Here is a 23,242-nt window from a genome sequence, read left to right on the forward strand (position 1 = left end):
AGTATTGTCTAAATCCACTAAAACATCTGCTTCTATATTGTACAGTAACCATTTGAGCTTCAAACATACATAGAAATAAAAATTATTAAGAGCTGAACATGTAGTTCTGTGACATTGCTTTAAAAAATTTCTAGGCCCATCCCATTTCAGACAAACAATACATAGTGATTTTGACATTGTTATAAAGTATATTGGCATTATTATGTATAAATTACTTTTTTAAATGATATTTTGTGCTATTTAATTGTCCACTGACAATTCAAAGCTTTCCAAGGGTTAGTTAAAACATTGATGTTAGCCCATGATGTCTCAATGAAAGATCTGTTACTTTTTGACCAAGCACTTGAGAGAAAGCATGCCACAGCTGTGAGCAAGTATAGAGTTTTCGATTCTGTTACCAGAATATAAAACCTTGTCAGTAGGGTTCCATGTTCACCTCAAAAAATTACATATTGTAATCCATTCCCAATGATTCATTTACCTAGTGTTTGCCCAAGCCCTTATAAATACTTTCCTCCTTGAAGGAGTCTAAAACTCCTTAGATATCAGTTTATTTTCTAGAAGAACACTTACAGACATCATGGGAGAAGAGGATTCCTTAAAATGCATATTATCTATTCCTAGTTAACTTCCCTAAACTTATTTGTGTCTGTAGCTTACCTTTTAAAGTAGCCATGGATATTTATTCCCATTGAATGATTACCAGATATGTCCGTGACCTACCAGAAATATATACTAAGGTCCAGTGGCACTGCTGATTGCCCAGTGGATGTTAATTGAATGATGTTGTTTCCCAAACTTTGTGAAAATGAGGAACTTTTAAATAGATAAACAAATAAGCTTTTTTGGTGTTCATGAACTGAGAGAATGTGTGAATAATCATCCTGAATAAATTCATATTTATTTATCTCAGCTGTATCTGCTTGCATTAGACAGAAACACAGTGCATGTGTATGTATGTATATCAGGATGCCTTTGCCAAGACTTTATCACGAAGTGGAGACCCGCGAATATAGATGATTCAGTACTTAGAGCTGCTGTATAGGAGTCTTAGGGAAGTCTGAAGTATTTCAAATATTTTTCAGTATTTAATAGTTCCAGTCATATACTTATAGTATTAAGAAATAATATATTTCTCCCCCAAATTTAAATAAAGGAGGTTTTTTAAATTGTTAGTTCTAGGACAGCATTTCTCAGCAGAAATTCTAATCACTTTCAAACCCCAAGAATAAATGGATTCCATGGATGAATAAATTTGTAATTTCCCTTCGAGCTTTAGAAGGTACATTAATGTAGTAGAGGTTTGGAGAAGTCCGAAAGGCTACCATCCAATCTTTCCCTACCTCACTGGGCATGGAAAATATTCGCCCCCCTCCCCCCACCCGCCTTTTCAGGTGATGTTTAAGAAAATTGCATAAATACACTGTGGGAAATACTGTACCAGAGTTCACTCACCCAGATGCAGTGTTCACGCCATGGAGAAGTATTGGTGTGAATACAATCAGCACTAAAAAGATAGGCTTGTTATGTCAGCGGCACATACCCAAAATTTGTATTTTGATTGTCTGTATTCATGCCTTAAAAATATTATGGCATACATGTTTTCTTTTTATCTATTTGGCTTAATTTCTCACTGTATTCTGGTTTATGTTCTATACTATTCATTCTTAAGTTGAAAAGAATTACTCTGAAAGTAATACTTTTTTATGTCTATTCAGTAGTTATTTTCATTAACCAATAGGACAAAAGGTACAGTATTGAAAGAGCTTAATTTTGAGTGATATCTACTGAATAAAACATTCTTTTTTTCTAAATCATAGTAGAAAGGCAGCTGCAGTCAGCTGACAGCTTGTGGTTATGCTCTGATTTACAGGGGAAGGAGGAGGTTGTACTATTTTAAATGCATAATAGAGCATTCGTTTCGTCATCTGGAAGCAGAGATGGAAGAAGCCCAGGGGAGATGAGAGACGTCAATGTTGCTCTTGTCGAAGGGAAGCTTTGTAGCGCTTTATCAGACAGCAGTGCCTATTGAAGAAAATGTCTGTTAGGAGTATGTGTCACCAGATTTATTTTGCTTTCAAGAATGGTAGATAAATCAAATGAGAGCCAGATAAAAGCTGATTAAAAGATGCTAAGAAGGATACTGAAGTTATTCTGTGTGCATCACTGCCCATTACCTCTATTGGTACCTTCCAGAGAAATCAGTATAGATGTATTTTTAGCTTGCTGTTTCTAGCATCAGTATGACAACATGATTCTGTCTTTATATCAGTAAGCAGCTTCTACTGTGTTTTCCTATTTTCTGCTAGCTACAGTTTACAAAGGATGTCACAGCTCTGGTAAGAAATGCACAGAAGCCATTTCCTTGCTTTTTAAGTCATGTTTTATAGAGATTTGTAATAAGCCGATGTATTAAAACTGTAAGTTTGCTTAGAGAAACCCCTCCATAGTTTTAATTTTACTAATTGCAGAATGTTTGTAATCTATGGTTTTCTTTGTTGTTTATTATTATGTTTGGTGTTCTTTTTTATCCTGGTGTTAAAACATAACATCTGTAGCTGCATTTTTTTAAGTATCTCACCTTCTCTCTCTTTCCCTAGTATTTGGCTGTTATGTTATGTTTGTGGCTGCACTTGAGCTTTGCAAGCTGTCTAATGCAAAGACAGCATGTGATGATAATCTTGAATAAAGCTTGTTTTGATCAAGGGAGGCTATGTAATATGATACCACACCTAATTGTCAGATCCTGGACATGGTTCTGAGTTACAGTGATTAGCTCTGTTTTGTAGAGTTTCTGTATTTAATTTCAGTTATTCCTAAGTTTCTTTAAATATTGCTAGATAATTTCATAAATAACTGGTAAAAAAAAATTTGAGCTGCATGCTTGCCTTTTAATAATTGAGAATTGTGTCCTTATAATAACTAAAAGAGACCAAATAAATTTATATAACATAATTTTGCATTAGCTTAAAATAAAAACTACAAATTATATGCAGAAAATGAATTACCTTTTTCATATTTCCATACTTTTAATATGATGCTTAATTTCTTGAACATGAATATTCTCATTTTAAATATTAAAATATTTAGCATGGTTGTTGAAGGACTTAACAAAATAGATTATTTTTAGGGACTTACTAATCATTAATTGACAAGACACTTCAATATATTATGTTGACTTTATGATAGCAGCATTGCTTAAGGTAAAAATGTATTTGGCTGAGATTTTTAATATTTTCACTTTCACTCTGGCGAAAGATCAGAACCTTATTTTGCTGAGATTTATTAGGCAGCCATTTAGCATGTTGACTGCTGAAAAATCATAAAACTTGACTTGGAAAAATTTTAGAAGCAACATGGCTATATCTAATTGGGTGTATTTCAGATCTTTTGAGCAAAAGGCAGTTGTAGTTTATATTTGTTGCAAACTCTGCAATTTATTTGATTTCTGAGACTAGCCCATTTCTAAATTTGTGGAGTACCCTTACTTTGTGTTTGCATGCTTGCTTTAGTGATGTCATTTGGAAATGAGACAGGGCACAGTAAAATAAAATAGTGTAAGAACGGGACTGACTCTTTTTTAAATGAATTTTAATGACACTCTTCTCTCATTTCCATGTAGGCGTATTCTCAAGATGCCTACCTGAAAGGCAATGAAGCCTACAGTGGCAATGCCCGCAATATACCTGAACCACCTCCAATTTGCTATCCCTGGCTGCCATCTGCCCCTACAGCCATGGCACAGCCCATTGAAATATGTCCTGCAGAGTCATCCCCGAGCAAGCAGCAAACCAGTACCCCTGTACTGACTCAGCCTGGCAGGGCCTACAGAATGGAAATACAAGTGCCTCCGTCACCAACAGATGTTGCAAAGTCCAACACAGCGGTGTGTGTTTGCAATGAAAGTGTGAGGACTGTCATTGTGCCTTCTGAGAAGATTGTAGATTTGATAACCAATAGAAACAACCACACAGTTCCTCCACACAGAACTGAAGAAGTGAGGTATGGTGCAAATGAGCAGACCTCTTTAAAAACTGTGTCAAGAACCACATCACCACCATCAATTCCCACTGCCCATCTAATTCATCAGACTGCAGGCTCCAGATCCTTAGAACCTTCTGGGATTTTACTTAAATCTGGCAATTACAGCGGACCTTCTGAAGGGATGGCAAACAATAGATCTCAAGTTGTGGATTCTCCCTCTGTGTCTGTCAACCACTACTCTCCAAATTCCCATCAACACATAGACTGGAAAAACTATAAAACTTACAAAGAGTATATCGATAACAGACGATTGCACATGGGTTGTCGGACAATTCAAGAGAGATTAGACAGTTTAAGAGCAGCATCTCTGAGCACAGCAGATTATAGCCCAGTGGCACCAAGCCGCACTACTTTGCAGGTGCGACGTCGGAGCACCTCTCATGACCGGGGGCCCCACTCCGTCCAGATCCGGCAACGCAGTGTGTCCCAGGAAAGGCTGGAGGATTCTTTGTTAATGAAGTATTGCCCAAGAAGTGCATCCCAAGGAGCTCTGACATCTTCATCTGTTAGTTTTAGTAATCATAGAACTCGTTCATGGGATTATATCGAGGGGCAGAGTGAACCCTTAGAAAATGTCAGTTCTGAAAGTCAGATACCTGATTCCAGTGGAGAACGAAAACAGACTTATAAGTGGAGTGGATTTACTGAACAGGATGATAGGCGAGGTATTTATGAAAGACCTAGGCAGCAAGAAATTCATAAATCTTTCCGAGGTTCAAATTTTACGGTGGCTCCCAGTATTGTTAATTCTGACAACAGGCGAATGAGTAGCCGAGGAGTGGGATCTGCATCTCAGTTTAAAAAAATCCCACCAGATCTTAAAACACTTCAATCAAACAGGAATTTGCAAACTACTTGTGGAATGTCACTGCCTCGAGGTACTTCACAAGACAGGTCACCTCTTGTGAAAGTCCGAAGTAATTCTCTAAAAGCACCCTCTGTGCATGTCACAAAACCATCATTTAGCCAGAACTCGTATGTTTCTATCAAAGACCAAAGACCAGTAAATCACTTACATCAAAACAGTCTACTGAATCAGCAAACGTGGTTAAGAACTGAAAGTGCCCCTGACCGCCAAGTGGAGACTGGGAAACCCTCCTCTTTATCTGGAGCTGCTGTCAAGCCTGTCCCACAGGTGAATGAGAACTCTGACACTTCAGAGTTAGAATCATCTGTCACTCAGAGGAATCAAGACTTAAATTTACAAGAGGCTGAAATTCAGCAATCAAATACTTTAGATGATAAAGAAATTGTCATCCTAAGAGAAAAACCACCATCTGGTCGCCAAACCCCACAGCCTTTAAGGCATCAGTCTTACATCTTGGCGGTGAATGACCAGGACACCGGATCAGACACCACCTGCTGGCTGCCCAATGACGCACGCCGGGAGGTGCAGATGAAGAGAATGGAGGAAAGGAAGGTCTCCAGCACCAGTCCACCTGGTGATTCCTTGGCATCCATTCCCTTTATAGGTGAGCTCCTTTATAGTCATTGGCATTATGTTGAATATTTAACCTAAATCTTTTCAGCAAAGAATTTCTCATTTCAAGAGGCTCAGAAATTTCACACAGTGATTTTAGAACATTTGTTCTGAATTTCATATGCTGAGATAAAACCAGAACTATAAGTGTGTACCCTCAAAAATTAATCCTAGTAACAATTTTTTGTTTTGTTTTCTAACTTTGTTCCCAGTGCCATTTTTTATTTTTGTTTTGATGAAACAAACTCCCTCCCTCTGGGGCCAAGGCACTCAGCAAACCAGATTATACTTACCTGATGATTCATCTGACTCAAAAGCTGAGTAGGACCCCTTTGATAGAAATCAGCCTTTCATTTAAGCAGTGCTATTTTACTGTCTAAAGCTTATTTCTTTGTAGATTTTACTTGGGCCGAATGAAAACACCTCTTCATTGTCAAAATATTTTGACAATGCATTTAGAGTAGATCTTAGAATAGATTTGGAAAAATTATTTAAATTATAAGCATGTGTCCTGCTATAGAACAGCTATCTTGTTTACTGAGTTTTCATTCTGTTCCCATATACCCAGGGTATATTCTCCACAGAGCAGCCAGTGTGATGTTTTAAAAGTATAAATCAGGTTATGCTACTCCTCTGACCAGAACCCTCTATTTACTTCCCACGTTACCCAGAATAGAGTCCAAAATCCCACCGTGGCCTGCAAGGCCTCTGTGATCTGCCTCACACCGCTCCACCTCTGGGCACATCTCCTGTCTTCTGTGTATGTGCCCCCCATCTTCAGCCATGCTAGCCCCCTTGCAACCCTGGACTGTACCAAGCATGTCCTCCTTCAGGGCCTGGCACTACCAGTTCACAGCCCATTCCACAGATATTCACAGGTTCCACAGAAATTCACATTGCATATACACTCACAAGACCCTTTCTCCCTTACTATGTTTGGGCCTCTGGTCAGATATTACCTATCAAAGCAGCCTTTCCTGACTGTTATCTAATAAAAGAGGTACCCTGCACAAAGAGACATAACTTGACATTCTCTATCCCCTTAAACTGGTTTATCTTCATAACACTTGTTGCTGCTTGACATGTTTTGTATTTTTTATGGATTACATGTTTCTCTGCAGAGCTGACATAAGCTACATGACAGCCAGGATTTTAGACCTTTTGTCACTTCTGTGTCCTTAATTCTCAGAATACTGCCTGACATATAAAAAGCACTCACTAAGTGTTTGCTGAAATAATAGGTAAAGGATAATTTTTGAGATGATGGTTAAATGCATAGCAAAACCAAAAAAGAAAAGCTCTAAGAGATAATCTGCTAACAGGATCATCATATATGTCCTTAGTATTATCTTCATTTAATCAATAGGAAATTTAGGCTATAGGGATGTTCAGTAACCTCCCTAAAGTTACACAGTTAATAAGCAGTGGAGACCAGGACTCCACTGCCCTGAGTCAGCCTCATCACAGAGCACCACTCCAGAGCACCATTTATAGAGAGTGCATTGTGAAGAGCACACCCCAGACCTGAGGGGTGCGAGGGGGCCTTGGTCTTGAGGCAATGGCCCAAACTCTTCCTCGCCCTTTTAGCTACCTCATAGATTCATGAAGAGTTCTCTGTAGTTTTGCAATGTAATCCGCTGCTCTTTGAGTAATATTTCAGAGTTTTTCTTCTTTGGAGAAAGTTTTTAAAGCTGATGAGCTATGGGACTATCAAAATCAGCCTAAAAAAAGTTCTCTATAACTTATATTTTTTATAAATAATGTATACTCAAAGTGCTTACTAATTAGTTGTGATCAGACTCTACTTGAAGTATGTATTAGAATCTCCTTCATATCCTAGTTTTTTAATATATTTTCATATATTATAGATTTGTTTTATGCATCATGACTTTCAAAAGCCACCCAGCTTAGAAATGTCTTTATAGTCTATTTATTTCATGTATGCCTCCTAAAGCTATAATATACAGCATGTGATTACTATGGAATGTCAGTTATACCCTAAGCAGTAGAAAAGGGTAGAATAAGGAACTGAAATATGAACACACAATTTATTTCACTATGTACTCTATGTGAATGTTGTCCATGGAGGTAAGCATCCTTAAAAGTTTTAGGCCTTAAGGTGAACCATTGCCTCCTGAGCTTTCATAGTTTCATGGTTTTTACAAAATTGAATGTTATTTGAAATAAAGGCATTGAAAAGAATTTGATTTTAGTATTTATCTAACTTTTAGAACATAAAGTCAAAAATACTTTCCTTTGCATAATAAACTGGCCTTTTTACTGTGAGAAGCTTTTAGCTCTTTGATTAACTAAAAATCCTTTACTGTGAATTTGGAGTCCAAAAAATATTTGTTAGAAATTACATTCAGAAATATATAAATAATCAATCAAAAAAAGAACTTAGTATTTAATTAGTTATAAATTCTATAATTTAATATAGGAATCCATTTATTGTTGAGTTTTAAAGTTTTATCTGACCCATTGGTGTTTTTTGGTCCAATCTTGTTATTTTAAAAATACAAATTTTATTGGGATAGATACCAATACTGAAATGGAATAAAAGAGACTTATTTGCAATGTTTCACAAAGTAGCCAGGAACACTAACACCATTTGATTAAGGAAAAGAAAAAATCAATGATCAAATAAATTTAAAAATGCTGGATTTACATAGTATGCTGAAAGTTTTATTTGTTTTGTATTTACCACAAGATTCTCAGAATCATTAATGTGCTATTATATATTTTCTAGGCAGGGTATAATACAGTTTTCCTCAGAAATATTTGACTGTGAATTCTTTTATTTAGAGTCTCAGTTTGGTATTTCCTAAAACATACTTTGGAGAATGTTGGCCTCTATGGTATTTTTTTGGAACATTTAAATTAAAAGGAACAAAAGAAGATTTGCTTTGCTTTTGTATTGTCACACTCCAGAACTTGTATTCTGTGATTTTAATCATTATTCTTTGTTATTTGAAAACAGTATAGACTAATGCAAAAATGATAATGGTAATAATAAGTGCTTTGGCTGTATTCCCAAAATATCAGAGAATGGAGCCAATTCATTTATTTAGTTACCTATAATACAGAGCTAATGATATATCTTATAGAAAGAAGATTTTCCAACATTTTTTACACATTTAACATTCGATATTTGGTTTATAAAGATTTTTTTAAATTGGCAAACCATTTTATTTGTTTTTAAATTATCAGTTATTAACAGTATTTTGTTTACCACCACCACCACCACCACCCCCACACACACACACATATTTTGTGAGGCTTCATAGTAAGTACTGGAAATAAATTTTAGTGTCTTTTACAAATAAATATAAAACAAAATGAGTAATGAGTTCATAAGCAATTTGACATTTAGTAGCAGGAATTAAGATGTATTCTATGCTACTGACTTAATATACTACTTTTGTAACTCTTAAAGAAACTATAGCTGTATTACCCACACCCAGAGTTGTTCTCAAGCTCATTCCCCCCCACCCCCAACCTTTTTAGCATATTTCTCATACTTCTTGTTCTCACCCCAGAGTTGGCTAATATGAATGTGCTTAGTGTTAGCCTATGTAAAATTGGATTGGCACAGCAGTATTGGCCCTGCCATGATAAACCAATTTAGAAGTTTTAAAGCATGTAAGATATATGTGTATAGCTGGATTACAGTATCTGTATTGGTGAGCTGAGCTGTCTGAAACTTGCCCAATGGGAATGGGTGCCTATCCCCATATACCCAGTTTTTTTGGGGACCTTTAATCTCTAGCGCCTAAAGGGCAATTACAGGAGGATATGATGAGCCTGCCAGCCCCATCCTGTAATGATATGTACTGAGTCTTTTACCAAGCAAATCTGTAAAGAGAAATATTATACTCTCATTTTATAATTTTTTTCATATATCAGGTTGCCTCCAAAATGTGACTTCATTGGTTCTTAAGCTAAGGTAGAGATTTTTGCTTGTTATTTGAGTAATGCTGTAAGGTAATTTTAAATATAATAACCAAAAAAACCCACACCCAACTTCTGTAGTACTGTATAACTTAACAAGTATTTCACAAACCAGTCCTGTGACAACCCGGTAGGAAATCTGAGTGAGGAGTGAATATCCACTTTATGGTTAAGAAAAGGTAAGCAGCTTGCTTGAGGTTTCTCAGCACGCAACCAACTGAGTTGATAACCTGCTGGCTCCAAATCTCATAGTTTTTCAACAGTGCCCTAAAAATGTACTAAAAATATGTGGTCTTTTCCTCCTTTAAATCTTAACCTAAAAAATAATTTTAAATCTAATATTCACCATTCTTAACTCCAATTTCACAAGTTCGATTTGACGTCTTTTCACTAAGTAAATTTATGTGGTCCAATTTTGTTAACAAAACTGTTTCCCATGGAATAATTTTAGATGCTCATATATCTTCATTTTGGTAGAAGCATTAGCTTTTATCCTAAAATATTTCAAATTTTTCTGTAAGCCCAAGAACACTATGCTCATTTAGGGAAGTAATTCTTTTTAACTTAGTATGTATAAAAACTATGGAATTGTTTCCATAAAATAGACTTTCTAGATTTTCAGCTAGTGCCTTGAATGTTGAAAATAGATCCAATATTAGCTACACTCTCAGCTAGATCTGTCAGTTTTTAAAAAAGATTAAAACCTCAAAAGCCCCATAACAAATCTGACTTAGGAAAACCTAAAAGTATTTATATTATTATACCAATTAAACAGATAATTTTACCTCTTTAATGATTTATTACTGTAGGCCTCTTAAATTAGAATTGACCCTTCTGATGTTCCTAGCCCAATTTCATTATTCTACAGATAATGAATTCAATATCCAGGAAAAAGAAGGGGCTTCCACAAAGTCAGACAAGACAGGCCCCCTACTCAATCTTCCTGGTTTCCTAATGGCTTGCTTAGTTTATGTGCAAACATTAACCATTTTAAAGAAAAATTGGTGAAATTGGTGCCTAATGTTTATTAAATTATTTTTAAGTAAATGTTAGATTTCTTGTAATTAATACTTCAAGCATTTGTCAACTGGTAAGCTGGGTCATTTTTCATACACCTGTGCCCCTCACATCACACAAACCCACAAAATCTGAAAACCTTTACTTGCCCAATCTATGGGAACTGCAGGATTCAGCAAAGTAGTTGTAACCCATTATCCATGGCAAATGTAAAAGTAAAACTGCCACTTGCCCTTTTTATATTTAAAGAACTTATTGTGCTAATATGGTCTATCTTAAGGCTGTGCTGACTATCCCACTTAACAGAGTAGTAAATACATTTATTCTAAAGAATGCAGACAGGACTGAGTGTGTAAGTAGGATGCTCTAATCTCTCGCCCACACTTCCTCCATTCCTCTTATTCCCTGAAACAGATGGGTGTTTGTTCTAGCCCCTTGTGCACCCATAGACTTGAAACAGATTATTTACGTCCGGTGTGTTACAAAAATGTTCTCCGTAATATAGTAAGTCAAAGAAGATTGAACACGTACCTCCAGGAAGTCCAGAGTTGTAAAAAAATTGCCTTTAAAATTTTGTTTGATGTTTAATCTGTGTACATTTTGATTTTTACTCCACGATATTTAATTTTAAATAAATGAATTCTGAAATGCTTTAAATTACTTTGCAAGGCATAAAATTGATTCTCTTGTAAGATTTTTCCCAAGGCATCATCTAGACACTCCTTGACATGTGATAACCACACATCCCCAGGGGGATAGTTGCTCCACTTCAAGAAATGCTGCTTTTTATAGGAACATCATCTTGGTGTTTTAAAATGCTCTTTGTGTCTTTTCTGTATATGGATTTATGCAACAGATCTCATCTGAATACCCCAGTGAATGTTTTCACTACTGAAATTTATTTTAACTACTAAGCCAGATAGTTTCTAAAGAATATACTATTTTACCATTCATGTCAGTACTCACGAATCCATAACAGAATTGTGGGCCTGCAGCCTCCATCATAAGATCAATTTACTTTATACATATGTATCATTGGAAAAACTTTGTTAATTTGTGATCATTTAAGTCCTAATGACAGTTTTTTAAAGACTACTACAACCTTTAGTAAAATTCAGTTTTTACCCTTATTCGATTAATTTACCAACCTCAGTTTCTCCTTATTTTTGGAGAAAGAATTATTGCATTCTCATTAACATATAATATTAATTGCCATATATTTAGTAAAAGCAACTTAGAGAAATTTCAAAGTGTTTTATATTGCTAAAATATGAAGAGCTGCTTTTGAAGAAAATTGTAGAAACAAAAAATAAACTTAAAGTCAGAATTTACTGATTTAAAATAAAATGGAAATGCTATAATTTTATAACATTATTAGACATCCTGAATAAAATGTTGATCATTAAATATTAGGCAATTCCTAGAATTTGGTCAAAATTAAAATAGTTTGGCCTCTTAAATCAAGAAATCAAAACACTGTTTCATTATTATAGTATATTCTTTAAATAGTTTTGTTAAGATTTTTTAATACTTAGGGCATTTAATTTTAAGGAGTATAGTTCTGGAATACTATTAAATTACATTCTCTTGGTCCAAACTATTAGAATTTAAATCAGTGATGTGTTTATAAGAGTAAAAAAATTTTAAAGACCTATTGTTCACAAATTTGGAAAACAAATATAATTTATACTTACAGAGCAAGAACTCTGGTATCAGATTATCTGCATTCAGATTCTATTCCTGTGGCTTGGTAACTACACAAGATATTTTACCTTTCTGTCTTTGTTTCTTTGTTTTACAGTAGTACTTACTTCACAGGATTTCATGAAAATTAAATGAAATAATATAGTATTTAGATCGGTGGTATTACCTAGAAAGCACTATTAGTATGACAGCTGTTGTTATTACACGTGCAAGTGCATTCACAGATGCATTTCTGTCCTTGACAGTAACAGGCTCTTGAGAAGCTTAAAATTCATAACACCTAGAATATTTATATTTTTTTTTTATTTTTTTTTTTTGAGAGGGCATCTCTCATATTTATTGATCAAATGGTTGTTAACAACAATAAAATTCAGTATAGGGGGGTCAACGCTCAATGTACAATCATTAATCCATCTCAAGCCTAATTCTCGTCAGTCTCCAATCTTCTGAAGCATAACGAACAAGTTCTTACATGGTGAACGAATTCTTACATAGTGAATAAATTCTTACATGGTGAACAGTACAAGGGCAGTCATCACAGAAACTTTCGGTTTTGATCATGCAATATGACCTATAAACAATCAGATCAAATATGAATATTTGTTTGATTTTTGTACTTGATTTATATGTTGATCCCACATTTCTCCTATTATTATTATTATTTTTATTTTTAATAAAATGCTGAAGTGGTAGGTAGATGCAAGATAAAGGTAGAAAACATAGTTTAGTGCTGTAAGAAGGCAAATGTAGATGATCAGATGATCAGGTGTGTGCCTATGGACTAAGTATTAATCCAGGCTAGACAAGGGCAGCAAGACATCCACGGATGCAGAAGATTTCTCTCAAAGCAGGGGGGGTGAGGTTCTGAGCCTCACCTCTGTTGATCCCCAAATTCTCACCTGATGGCCCCCCTGCGACTGTGCCTGTCTTAGGTTGTTCCTCCCTTGAGGAATCTTACCCGTCTCTGGCTAACCAGTCATCTTCCGGGGCCATACAGGGAAATGTAAAGTTGGTAAGTGAGAGAGAAGCCATATTGTTTGCAAAGGTTAGCTTTTTACTTCTTTGCAGATTTATGCCCTGTGGCTTCTATGCCCAGCACTTGTCTCGAGGTATCTTTACCACCTGGAGGAATTATGATACTCGGTAAATTCGATATGAGGCACGAATTCTATTTAAGGGTTGTAATTAGGAAGGAAGAAGAAAAGCTATAGATGTAGCATACGAAGGAAACTTGGGAGGATTGATTATTTCTTTGACATATCTTCTTGTATAGTACCTTAAGTATGTATAGGTTTTAAACTACTAACTAATTTGCACACACATATTAACATAATAGGAATACGGTGACATAAACAAAGCAAATCTATAATTACCATCCATCTCCAGTGAAGCCAAGAAAACCATTTAGGCACCCTAGGCATTTGTGAAAATTTATCTATGATATGATGGATATTGTCCAACTGTACTTGAACCATCAGACGAATTAAAGCAGCCCATTTCTGGGATCTGTTCACATCCCATATGTTCTTTTAACCATAGATAGTCTATAGTCATGAGATTTTGGAGTGCTACAACTTGCACCCCTCCCAACTCCTGGTTGAGTTCCAACAGTACAGATCCGGTCAAATTCGTTGTCTCACTGTATGCACATGCCAGCCTAGACATCTCCCTCCTCATTCTTATGGCAAGTCCAGGAGACGGTGGGCTGGATGCAGCCACAACCGCAGCATCGTCCGGATCCCTGTGGAGGCTTTTTGATGATCATCCCCCGGCACAAGTCCTCCAGAGAGTGCTGATGCCGGAAGCTCCTCCTCATATCGTATCTTAGTTCATTTTCTGGGTATCCAAGCTAGGCCTTGATCTCCTGCATAGAAACAAACAGACCCTTTGCCCACACTTTGACATGCCCTCTATACCACTGTGCAGAACTCATTGGAGGTCAGCACACAGTAACTGCTTTTTTTTTTTTTTTTTTAATTAAGAGAAAGGAATATTATCAGAAAAGAGTACCTCCATAGCTGATCATCTGACACCCTTTAAGTGATCAACATTAAGGATATTTAAAGCATGCGTTGATCTTTGGTTTACCAATAGTTTTATCCTGTTAAGGAGTAATCCCCCTTTTCCTTCTTTCTTTCTTTCTTTCTTTTTTTTTTTTTAAAATTTTTAATCTACACTTACATGAAGAATACTATGTTTACTATGCTCTCCCCTATATCAGGTCCCCCCTAACAACCACATTACGGTCACTGTCCATCAGCTTAGCAAAATGTTGTAGAGTCACTACTTGTCCTCTCTGTGTTGTGCAGCCCACCCTCCCCTTGCTCCCTCCCCCCCATGCATGCTAATCTTAATACCCCCCTTTTTCTTCCCCCCCCTTATCCCTCCCTGCCCACCCATCCTCCCCAGTTCCTTTCCCTTTGGTACCTGTTAGTCCATTTTTGGGTTCTGTAATTCCACTGCTGTTTTGTTCCTTCAGTTTTTCCTTTGTTCCTATACTCCTCAGATGAGTGACATCATTTGGTATTTCTCTTTCTCCGCTTGGCTTATTTCACTGAGCATAATACTCTCCAGCTCCATCCATGTTGCGGCAAATGGTTGGATTTTTCCACTTCTTATGGCTGTGTAGTATTCCATTGTGTATATGTACCACATCTTCCTTATCCATTCATCTACCGATGGACATTTAGGTTGCTTCCAATTCTTGGCTATTGTAAATAGTGCTGCGATAAACATAGGAGTGCATCTGTCTTTCTCAAACTTGATTGCTGCGTTCTTAGGGTAAATTCCTAGGAGTGGGATTCCTGGGTCAAAAGGTAGGTCTGTTTTGAGCATTTTGATGAACCTCCAAACTGCTTTCCACAATGGTTGAACTAATTTACATTCCCACCAGCAGTGTAGGAGGGTTCCCCTTTCTCCACAGCCTCGCCAACATTTGTTGTTGTTTGTCTTTTGGATGGCAGCTATCCTTACTGGTGTGAGGTGATACCTCATTGTAGTTTTAATTTGCATTTCTCTGATAATTAGCGATGTGGAGCATCTTTTCATGTGTCTCTTGGCCATCTGTATTTCTTTTTTGGAGAACTGTCTGTTCAGTTCCTCTGCCCATTTTTTAATTGGGTTATTTGTTTTTTGTTTGTTGAGGCGTGTGAGCTCTTTATATATTCTGGACGTCAAGCCTTTATCGGATCTGTCATTTTGAAATATATTCTCCCATACTGTAGGGTTCCTTTTTGTTCTATTGATGGTGTCTTTCGCTGTACAGAAGCTTTTCAGCTTAATGTAGTCCCACTTGCTCATTTTTGCTGTTGTTTTTCTTGCCCGGGGAGATATGTTCAAGAAGAGATCACTCATGTTTATGTCTAAGAGGTTTTTGCCTATGTTTTTTTCCAAGAGTTTAATGGTTTCATGCCTTACATTCAGGTCTTTGATCCATTTTGAGTTTACCTTTGTATATGGGGTTAGACAATGGTCCAGTTTCATTCTCCTACATGTAGCTGTCCAGTTTTGCCAGCACCATCTGTTGAAGAGACTGTCATTTTGCCATTGTATGTCCATGGCTCCTTTATCATATATTAATTGACCATATATGTTTGGGTTAATTTCTGGGGTCTCTAATCTGTTCCACTGGTCTGTGGCTCTGTTCTTGTGCCAGTACCAAATTGTCTTGATTACTATGGCTTTGTAGTAGAGCTTGAAGTTGGGGAGTGAGATCCCCCCTACTTTATTCTTCTTTTTCAGGATTGCTTTGGCTATTCAGGGTCTTTGGTGTTTCCATATGAATTTTTGAATTATTTGTTCCAATTCATTGAAGAATGTTGCTGGTAATTTGAGAGGGATTGCATCAAATCTGTATATTGCTTTGGGCAGGATGGCCATTTTGACGATATTAATTCTTCCTAGCCATGAGCATGGGATGAGTTTCCATTTATTAGTGTCCCCTTTAATTTCTCTTAAGAGTGACTTGTAGTTTTCAGAGTATAAGTCTTTCACTTCCTTGGTTAGGTTTATTCCTAGGTATTTTATTCTTTTTGATGCAATGGTGAATGGAATTGTTTTCCTGATTTCTCTTTCTATTGATTCGTTGTTAGTGTACAGGAAAGCTACAGATTTCTGTGTGTTAATTTTGTATCCTGCAACTTTGCTGTATTCCGATATCAGTTCTAGTAGTTTTGGAGTGGAGTCTTTAGGGTTTTTTATGTACAGTATCATATCATCTGCAAATAGTGACAGTTTAACTTCTTCTTTACCAATCTGGATTCCTTGTATTTCTTTGTTTTGTCTGATTGCCGTGGCTAGGACCTCCAGTACTATGTTAAATAACAGTGGGGAGAGTGGGCATCCCTGTCTGGTTCCCGATCTCAGTGGAAATGCTTTCAGCTTCTCGCTGTTCAGTATAATGCTGGCTGTGGGTTTATCATATATGGCCTTTATTATGTTGAGGTACTTGCCCTCTATTCCCATTTTGCTGAGAGTTTTTATCATGAATGGATGTTGAATTTTGTCAAATGCTTTTTCAGCATCTATGGAGATGATCATGTGGTTTTTGTCTTTCTTTTTGTTGATGTGGTGGATGATGTTGATGGATTTTCGAATGTTGTACCATCCTTGCATCCCTGGGATGAACCCCACTTGGTCATGGTGTATGATCCTTTTGATAAACTGTTGAATTCTGTTTGCTAATATTTTATTGAGTATTTTTGCATCTACATTCATCAGGGATATTGGTCTGTAATTTTCTTTTTTGGTGGGGTCTTTTCCTGGTTTTGGTATTAGGGTGATGTTGGCTTCATAGAATGAGTTTGGGAGTATTTCCTCTTCTTCTATTTTGTGGAACACTTTAAGGAGAATGGGTATTATGTCTTCTCTGTGTGTCTGATAAAATTCCGAGGTAAATCCGTCCGGCCCCGGGGTTTTGTTCTTGGGTAGTTTTTTGATTACTGTTTCAATTTCTTTGCTTGTAATTGGTTTGTTTAACTTTTGTGTTTCTTCCTTGGTCAGTCTTGGGAGGTTGTATTTTTCTAGGAAGTTGTCCATTTCTTCTAGGTTTTCCAGCTTGTTGGCATATAGGTTTTCATAGTAGTCTTTAATAATTCTTTGTATTTCTGTGGAGTCTGTCGTGATTTTTCCATTCTCATTTCTGATTATGTTGATTTGTGTTGACTCTCTTTTTCTCTTAATAAGTTGGGCTAGAGGCTTATCTATTTTGTTTATTTTCTCAAAGAACCAGCTCTTGGTTTCGTTGATTTTTGCTATTGTTTTATTCTTCTCAATTTTGTTTATTTCTTCTCTGATCTTTATTATGTCCCTCCTTCTGCTGACTTTAGGCCTCATTTGTTCTTCTTTTTCCAGTTTTAATAATTGTGATGTTAGACTATTCATTTGGGATTGTTCTTCCTTCTTCAAGTGTGCCTGGATTGCTATATACTTTCCTCTTAAGACTGCTTTCGCTGCATCCCACAGAAGTTGGGGCTTAGTGTTGTTGTTGTCATTTGTTTCTATATATTCCTTGATCTCTATTTTGATTTGTTCATTGATCCATTGATTATTTAGTAGCATGTTGTTAAGCCTCCATGTGTTTGTGAGCCTTTTTGTTTTCTTTGTAGAATTTATTTCTACTTTCATACCTTTGTGGTCTGAAAAATTGGTTGGTAGAATTTCAATATTGTGGAATTTACTGAGGCTCTTTTTGTGAGCTAGTACGTGGTCTATTCTGGAGAATGTTCCATGTGCACTTGAGAAGAATGTATATCCTGTTGCTTTTGTATGTAGAGTTCTATAGATGTCTATTAGGTCCATCTGTTCTAGTGTGTTGTTCAGTGCCTGTGTGTCTTTACTTATTTTCTGCCCGGTGGATCTATCCTTTGGGGTGAGTGGTGTGTTGAAGTCTCCTACAATGAATGCATTGCAGTCTATTTCCCTCTTTAGTTCTGTTAGTATTTGCTTCACATATGCTGGTGCTCCTGTATTGGGTGCATATATATTTAGAATGGTTATATCCTCTTGTTGGACTGAGCCCTTTATCATTATGTAGTGGCCTTCTTTATCTCTTGTTACTTTCTTTGTTTTGAAGTCTATTTTGTCTGATATTAGTACAGCAACCCCTGCTTTCTTCTCACTGTTGTTTGCCTGAAATATGTTTTTCCATCCCTTGACTTTTAGTCTATGCTTATCTTTGGGTTTAAGGTGAGTTTCTTGTAAGCAGCATATAGATGGGTCTTGCTTTTTTATCCATTCTATTACTCTATGTCTTTTGATTGGTGCATTAAGTCCATTTACATTTAGGGTGACTATTGAGAGATATGTACTTATTGCCATTGCAGGCTTTAGATTCGTGGTTACCAAAGGTTCAAGGTTAGCTTCTTTAGTATCTTACTGCCTAACTTAGCTTGCTTATTGAGCTGTTATATACACTGTCTGGAGATTCTTTTCTTCTCTCCCTTCTTATTCCTCCTCCATTCTTCATATGTTGTGTGTTTTGTTTTGTGCTCTTTTTAGGGGTGCTCCCATCTAGAGCAGTCCCTGTAGGATGCCCTGTAGAGGTGGTTTGTGGGAAGCAAATTCCCTCAGCTTTTGCTTGTCTGGGAATTGTTTGATCCCACCATCATATTTAAATGATAGTCGTGCTGGATACAGTATCCTTGGTTCAAGGCCCTTCTGTTTCATTGCATTAAGTATATCATGCCATTCTCTTCTGGCCTGTAGGGTTTCTGTTGAGAAGTCTGATGTTAGCCTGATTGGTTTTCCTTTGTAGGTGACCTTTTTCTCTCTAGCTGCCTTTAAAACTCTTTCCTTGTCCTTGATCCTTGCCATTTTAATTATTATGTGTCTTGGTGTTGTCCTCCTTGGATCCTTTCTGTTGGGGGTTCTGTATAATTCCATGGTCTGTTCGATTATTTCCTCCCCCAGTTTGGGGAAGTTTTCAGCAATTATTTCTTCAAAGACACTTTCTATCCCTTTTCCTCTTTCTTCCTCTTCTGGTATCCCTATAATACAAATGTTTTTCCTTTTGTATTGGTCACATATTTCTCTTAGTGTTGTTTCATTCCTGGAGATCCTTTTATCTCTCTCTATGTCAGCTTCTATACGTTCCTGTTCTCTGGCTTCTATTCCTTCAATGGCCTCTTGCATCTTATCCATTCTGCTTATAAATCCTTCCAGGGATTGTTTCACTTCTGTGATCTCTTTCCTGACATCTGTGATCTCCTTCCGGACTTCATCCCACTGTTCTTGCATTTTTTTCTGCATCTCATCCCACTGCTCTTGCATTTTTCTCTGCATCTCATCCCATTGCTCTTGCATTTTTTTCTGCATCTCTGTCAGCATGTTCATGATTTTTATTTTGAATTCTTTTTCAGGAGGACTAGTTAGGTCTGTCTCCTTCTCAGGTGTTGTCTCTGTGATCTTTGTCTGCCTGTAGTTTTGCCTTTTCATGGTGATAGAGATAGTTTGCAGAGCTGGTACAAGTGACCGCTGGAAAAGCTTCCCTTCTTGTTGGTTTGTAGCCTTTTCCTGGGAGAATAGCGACCTCTAGTTGCTTGTGCTGGGCAGCTGTGCGCAGACAGGGCTTCTGCTTCCTGCCCAGTTGCTTTGGGGTTTATCTCCGCTGTTGCTGTGGGCTTGGCCTGGCTGGGGCTGTTCCTCCAAAATGGTGGAGCCCCGTTGGAGGGGGAGCGGCCAGGAGGCTATTTATCTCCGTAAGGGGCCTCTGTGCTCCCTGCTGCCCAGGGGGTTAGAGTGCCCAGAGATCCCCAGATTCCCTGCCTCTGGTCTAAGTGACCTGTCCTGCCCCTTTAAGACTTCCAAAAAGCACTCTCCAAACCAAAACAACAACAGCAACAATGAGAGAGGGAACAGAAAGAATGAAAAAAAAAAAAAAATGGAAAAAACAAGCGATTTTTTTTTTTTTTTTTTTTTTTTTTTTTGTCCTCAGGTGCCGGTCCCAGGCACCCGCTCACTGGTCCTGCTGCCCTGTCTCCCTAGCACCAGGGTCCCTGTCCTTTCAAGGCTTCCAAAAAGCACCCACCCACCGGTCCCGCAGGGAAGGAACGCTCGATATTCTTTGTCCTCAGGCACTGGTCCCAGGCACCCGCTCACCAGTCCCGCCGCCCTGCCTCCCTAGCACCGGGGTCCCTGTCCCTTCAAGGCTTCCAAAAAGCACTCGCCAAAAAGAGAGAAAAAAAGGGGAAAAACGCGCGATTTCTTCCGTCCTCAGGTGCCGGTCTCAGGCACCCACCCACCGGTCCCACAGGGAAAAACGCGGGATATTCTTTGTCCTCAGGTGCCGGTCCCAGGCACCCGCTCACCAGTCCCGCTGCCCTGCCTCCCTAGCACCGGGGTCCCTGTCCCTTTTAGGCTTCCAAAAAGCACTCGCAGAAAAGAGAAAAAAAAAGGGGAAAAACGCACGATTTCCTCTGTCCTCAAGTGCCGGTCTCAGGCACCCGCCCACCGGTCCCGCAGGGAGAAACGCGGGATATTCTTTGTCCTCCGGCGCCGTTCCCAGGCACCTGCTCACCGGTCCCGCCACCCTGCCTCCCCAGCAACGGGGGCCCGTCCCTCTAAGGCTTCCAAAAAGCGCTCGCCAAAAAAAAAAAAAAAAAAAAAAACCGCTCCGGTTTCTCTCCACCCGCCGGGAGCCGGGGGGAGGGGCGCTCGGGTCCCGCCGGGCCGGGGCTTGTATCTTACCCCCTTCGCAAGGCGCTGGTTCCTTGCAGGTGTGGATGTGGTCTGGATGTTGTCCTGTGTCCTGTGGTCTCTATTTTAGGAAGATTTTTCTTTGTTATATTTTCATAGCTCTATGTGTTTTGGGGAGGAGATTTCCACTGCTCTACTCACACCGCCATCCTGGCTCCGAATATTTATATTTTTACAGTGGGTACGAGAGCATCTGCTTAAGGGGGCAAATGGGGATTTCTCCTCTGAGTGAAGGCCTACATCTACTTGGGGAAAAGGGCACCTGCTTTGATTTGTACAAAGGTACCAAAATAAACTAGCGGTGGCTGTTTTAGCCCATTTGGGCTGCTAATGACAGAAATACCATAGACTAGGGGGCTTAAATGACAAATACCTATTTCCTCACGTTTCTGGAGGGAGGAAGTCCAAGACCAGGGTGCTAGCAGATTCGGTCTCTGCTGAGGGCTCAGTTCCTGGTTCATAAGCATTGTGTCCTCACCTGGCTGAAAGGGCAAGGAAGCTCTCTCAGGCATCTTTTTTAAGGCCACTAGTTGCATTCATGAGGGCTCCACCCTCAAGACCTAATTAGTTTCCAAAGGCTCACCTCCAAATATCTTCACATTAGGGTTTAAGTCAACATATGAATTTCAGGGGGAGGTTAGCCTTTTATCTATAGCAGTAGCCTTGACAATGTGTGACTTCTTCTGTAAGCTATAGGCTGTACTTTATTATTTTTCTACAAAAATTTAAAATACACTTTTTGTGTGTTTGTGTTGGGGGAGGTTTTAGGACTTGGTACCCTGAAAGTTAAGCCTCAGTAAAATCACCTCACTTAGCTTCCTGAAATGATAATGTGTAACACATTTAATATGTGTAAAATAATTCTTTTTGGGTGGTGTATTGTTCTGCTTCTATAAGTTTAGGTTCTGAATACCTATAAACTTTGGTATATGGCATATCAGTTAGCAAAGATATTAACAGGTGGGTGGAAGAAGCAACTTACTTACTTAGACCCTATTCTCAGAATTACTTGACATTAATAGAGTAATAACTGTATAAATAGACTAACAGACCAAATGTGCCATTATTGGTACTTTAGTGGTTAGGTGTTAAAATATTTATCTGGTTCTTTTAGTAGTGAATATCGACTGTTCTGTTAATGTTGTTATTAGTAATAGCTAGTCATTTAACCTTCTAATATCTATTTTCATTTTATCTTACAGATGAACCAGCTAGCCCAAGCATTGACCATGACATTGCACACATCCCCGCCTCTGCTGTCATCTCAGCCTCCACCTCCCAGGTGCCCTCTATAGGAACAGTCCCTCCCAGCCTCACAACATCAGCTCCTCTAATTCGGCGTCAGCTCTCCCATGACCAGGGTATGCTCACTGAGTGGTTCTATAAACCACCTCTCATTCTCAGTTTTCTATTTAGAATGCTATGGCAAACTATGATCTTTTCACCATTAAAAGGATCTATAAACCACTTCTCAACATCTAAATGTTGGATTTTAATTACAGAATCTGTTGGACCCCCTCACCTGGATGCTCAGCCCAGCTCAAAGACAGAAAGATCAAAATCATATGATGAGGGCCTGGATGATTACAGAGAGGACGCAAAATTGTAAGTGTCAAGCACATTATGTTAATTGTTTGTTTATGGGTGTTTAACATGACTTTGACATATAAATACTGAATTTAATGATGCTCTAACAAACTTTCTAACTTTGTGATATTAGAAATGCAAATAAAAAATAAAATTTGTCAGTAATATATTCCTTTGAATTTTTAAAAATTAATACTTAAAAATCAGTAATATGCAAACAATACAAAAATTATATGTATTAAATAATCACTCCCACTCTAGGCCTCCAGTTTAACCCAGTTCTACTCTTAGACATAACTATGTTACTGTTTTCTTAATTCCAGAGCTCTTCTGTGCATAAAATCACAACATATTTACACATGCATATATAATGTGTGTGTATTCTAGTTCTTTTTAGAAACAAATGATAGATGCTATACACACTGATCTTGGAGATCAGTCAGTGCATATATTCCTGGCTCATTCTTTTTCATGATTGTTTAAATTTCTGTTGAATTTGTACCATGATATATTTAAGCAGTATTCTATATTCTATTGATAGACATTTAGATTGCAATCAGTCTTACACTACCACAAGCAATACTTCAGTGACTGTATTTGTACATAGTTTACTTAGAATATAAGTGAGTATGTTTGGGAAAAGAACTGTTAACATCAAGGGGTATGTGTGTGTTTTTATTTTAATATCCATTTTCAGTTTCTATCCATAATTTATACCAAATTACATTCCCACTACCGTGTACAAGTCTCTGCTGTTCCCCTCAC

At 37.8% G+C, this 23,242-nt stretch overlaps 1 protein-coding gene across 1 annotated transcript in view; it reads left to right on the plus strand.

Annotated features, from left to right (window-relative positions):
* ARHGAP21 (Rho GTPase activating protein 21) overlaps positions 1 to 23,242 on the plus strand; it is a 133,699-nt gene that overhangs the window by 88,454 nt on the left and 22,003 nt on the right. The window contains 4 exon segments of the mRNA XM_073229076.1: positions 2,310 to 2,339; positions 3,623 to 5,516; positions 22,093 to 22,251; positions 22,393 to 22,495. Coding sequence (XP_073085177.1) covers positions 2,310 to 2,339; positions 3,623 to 5,516; positions 22,093 to 22,251; positions 22,393 to 22,495 — 2,186 coding nt within the window.

This window comes from Manis javanica, chromosome 2 (assembly GCF_040802235.1).
Source record: "Manis javanica isolate MJ-LG chromosome 2, MJ_LKY, whole genome shotgun sequence".
NCBI classification, from domain to species: domain Eukaryota; kingdom Metazoa; phylum Chordata; class Mammalia; order Pholidota; family Manidae; genus Manis; species Manis javanica.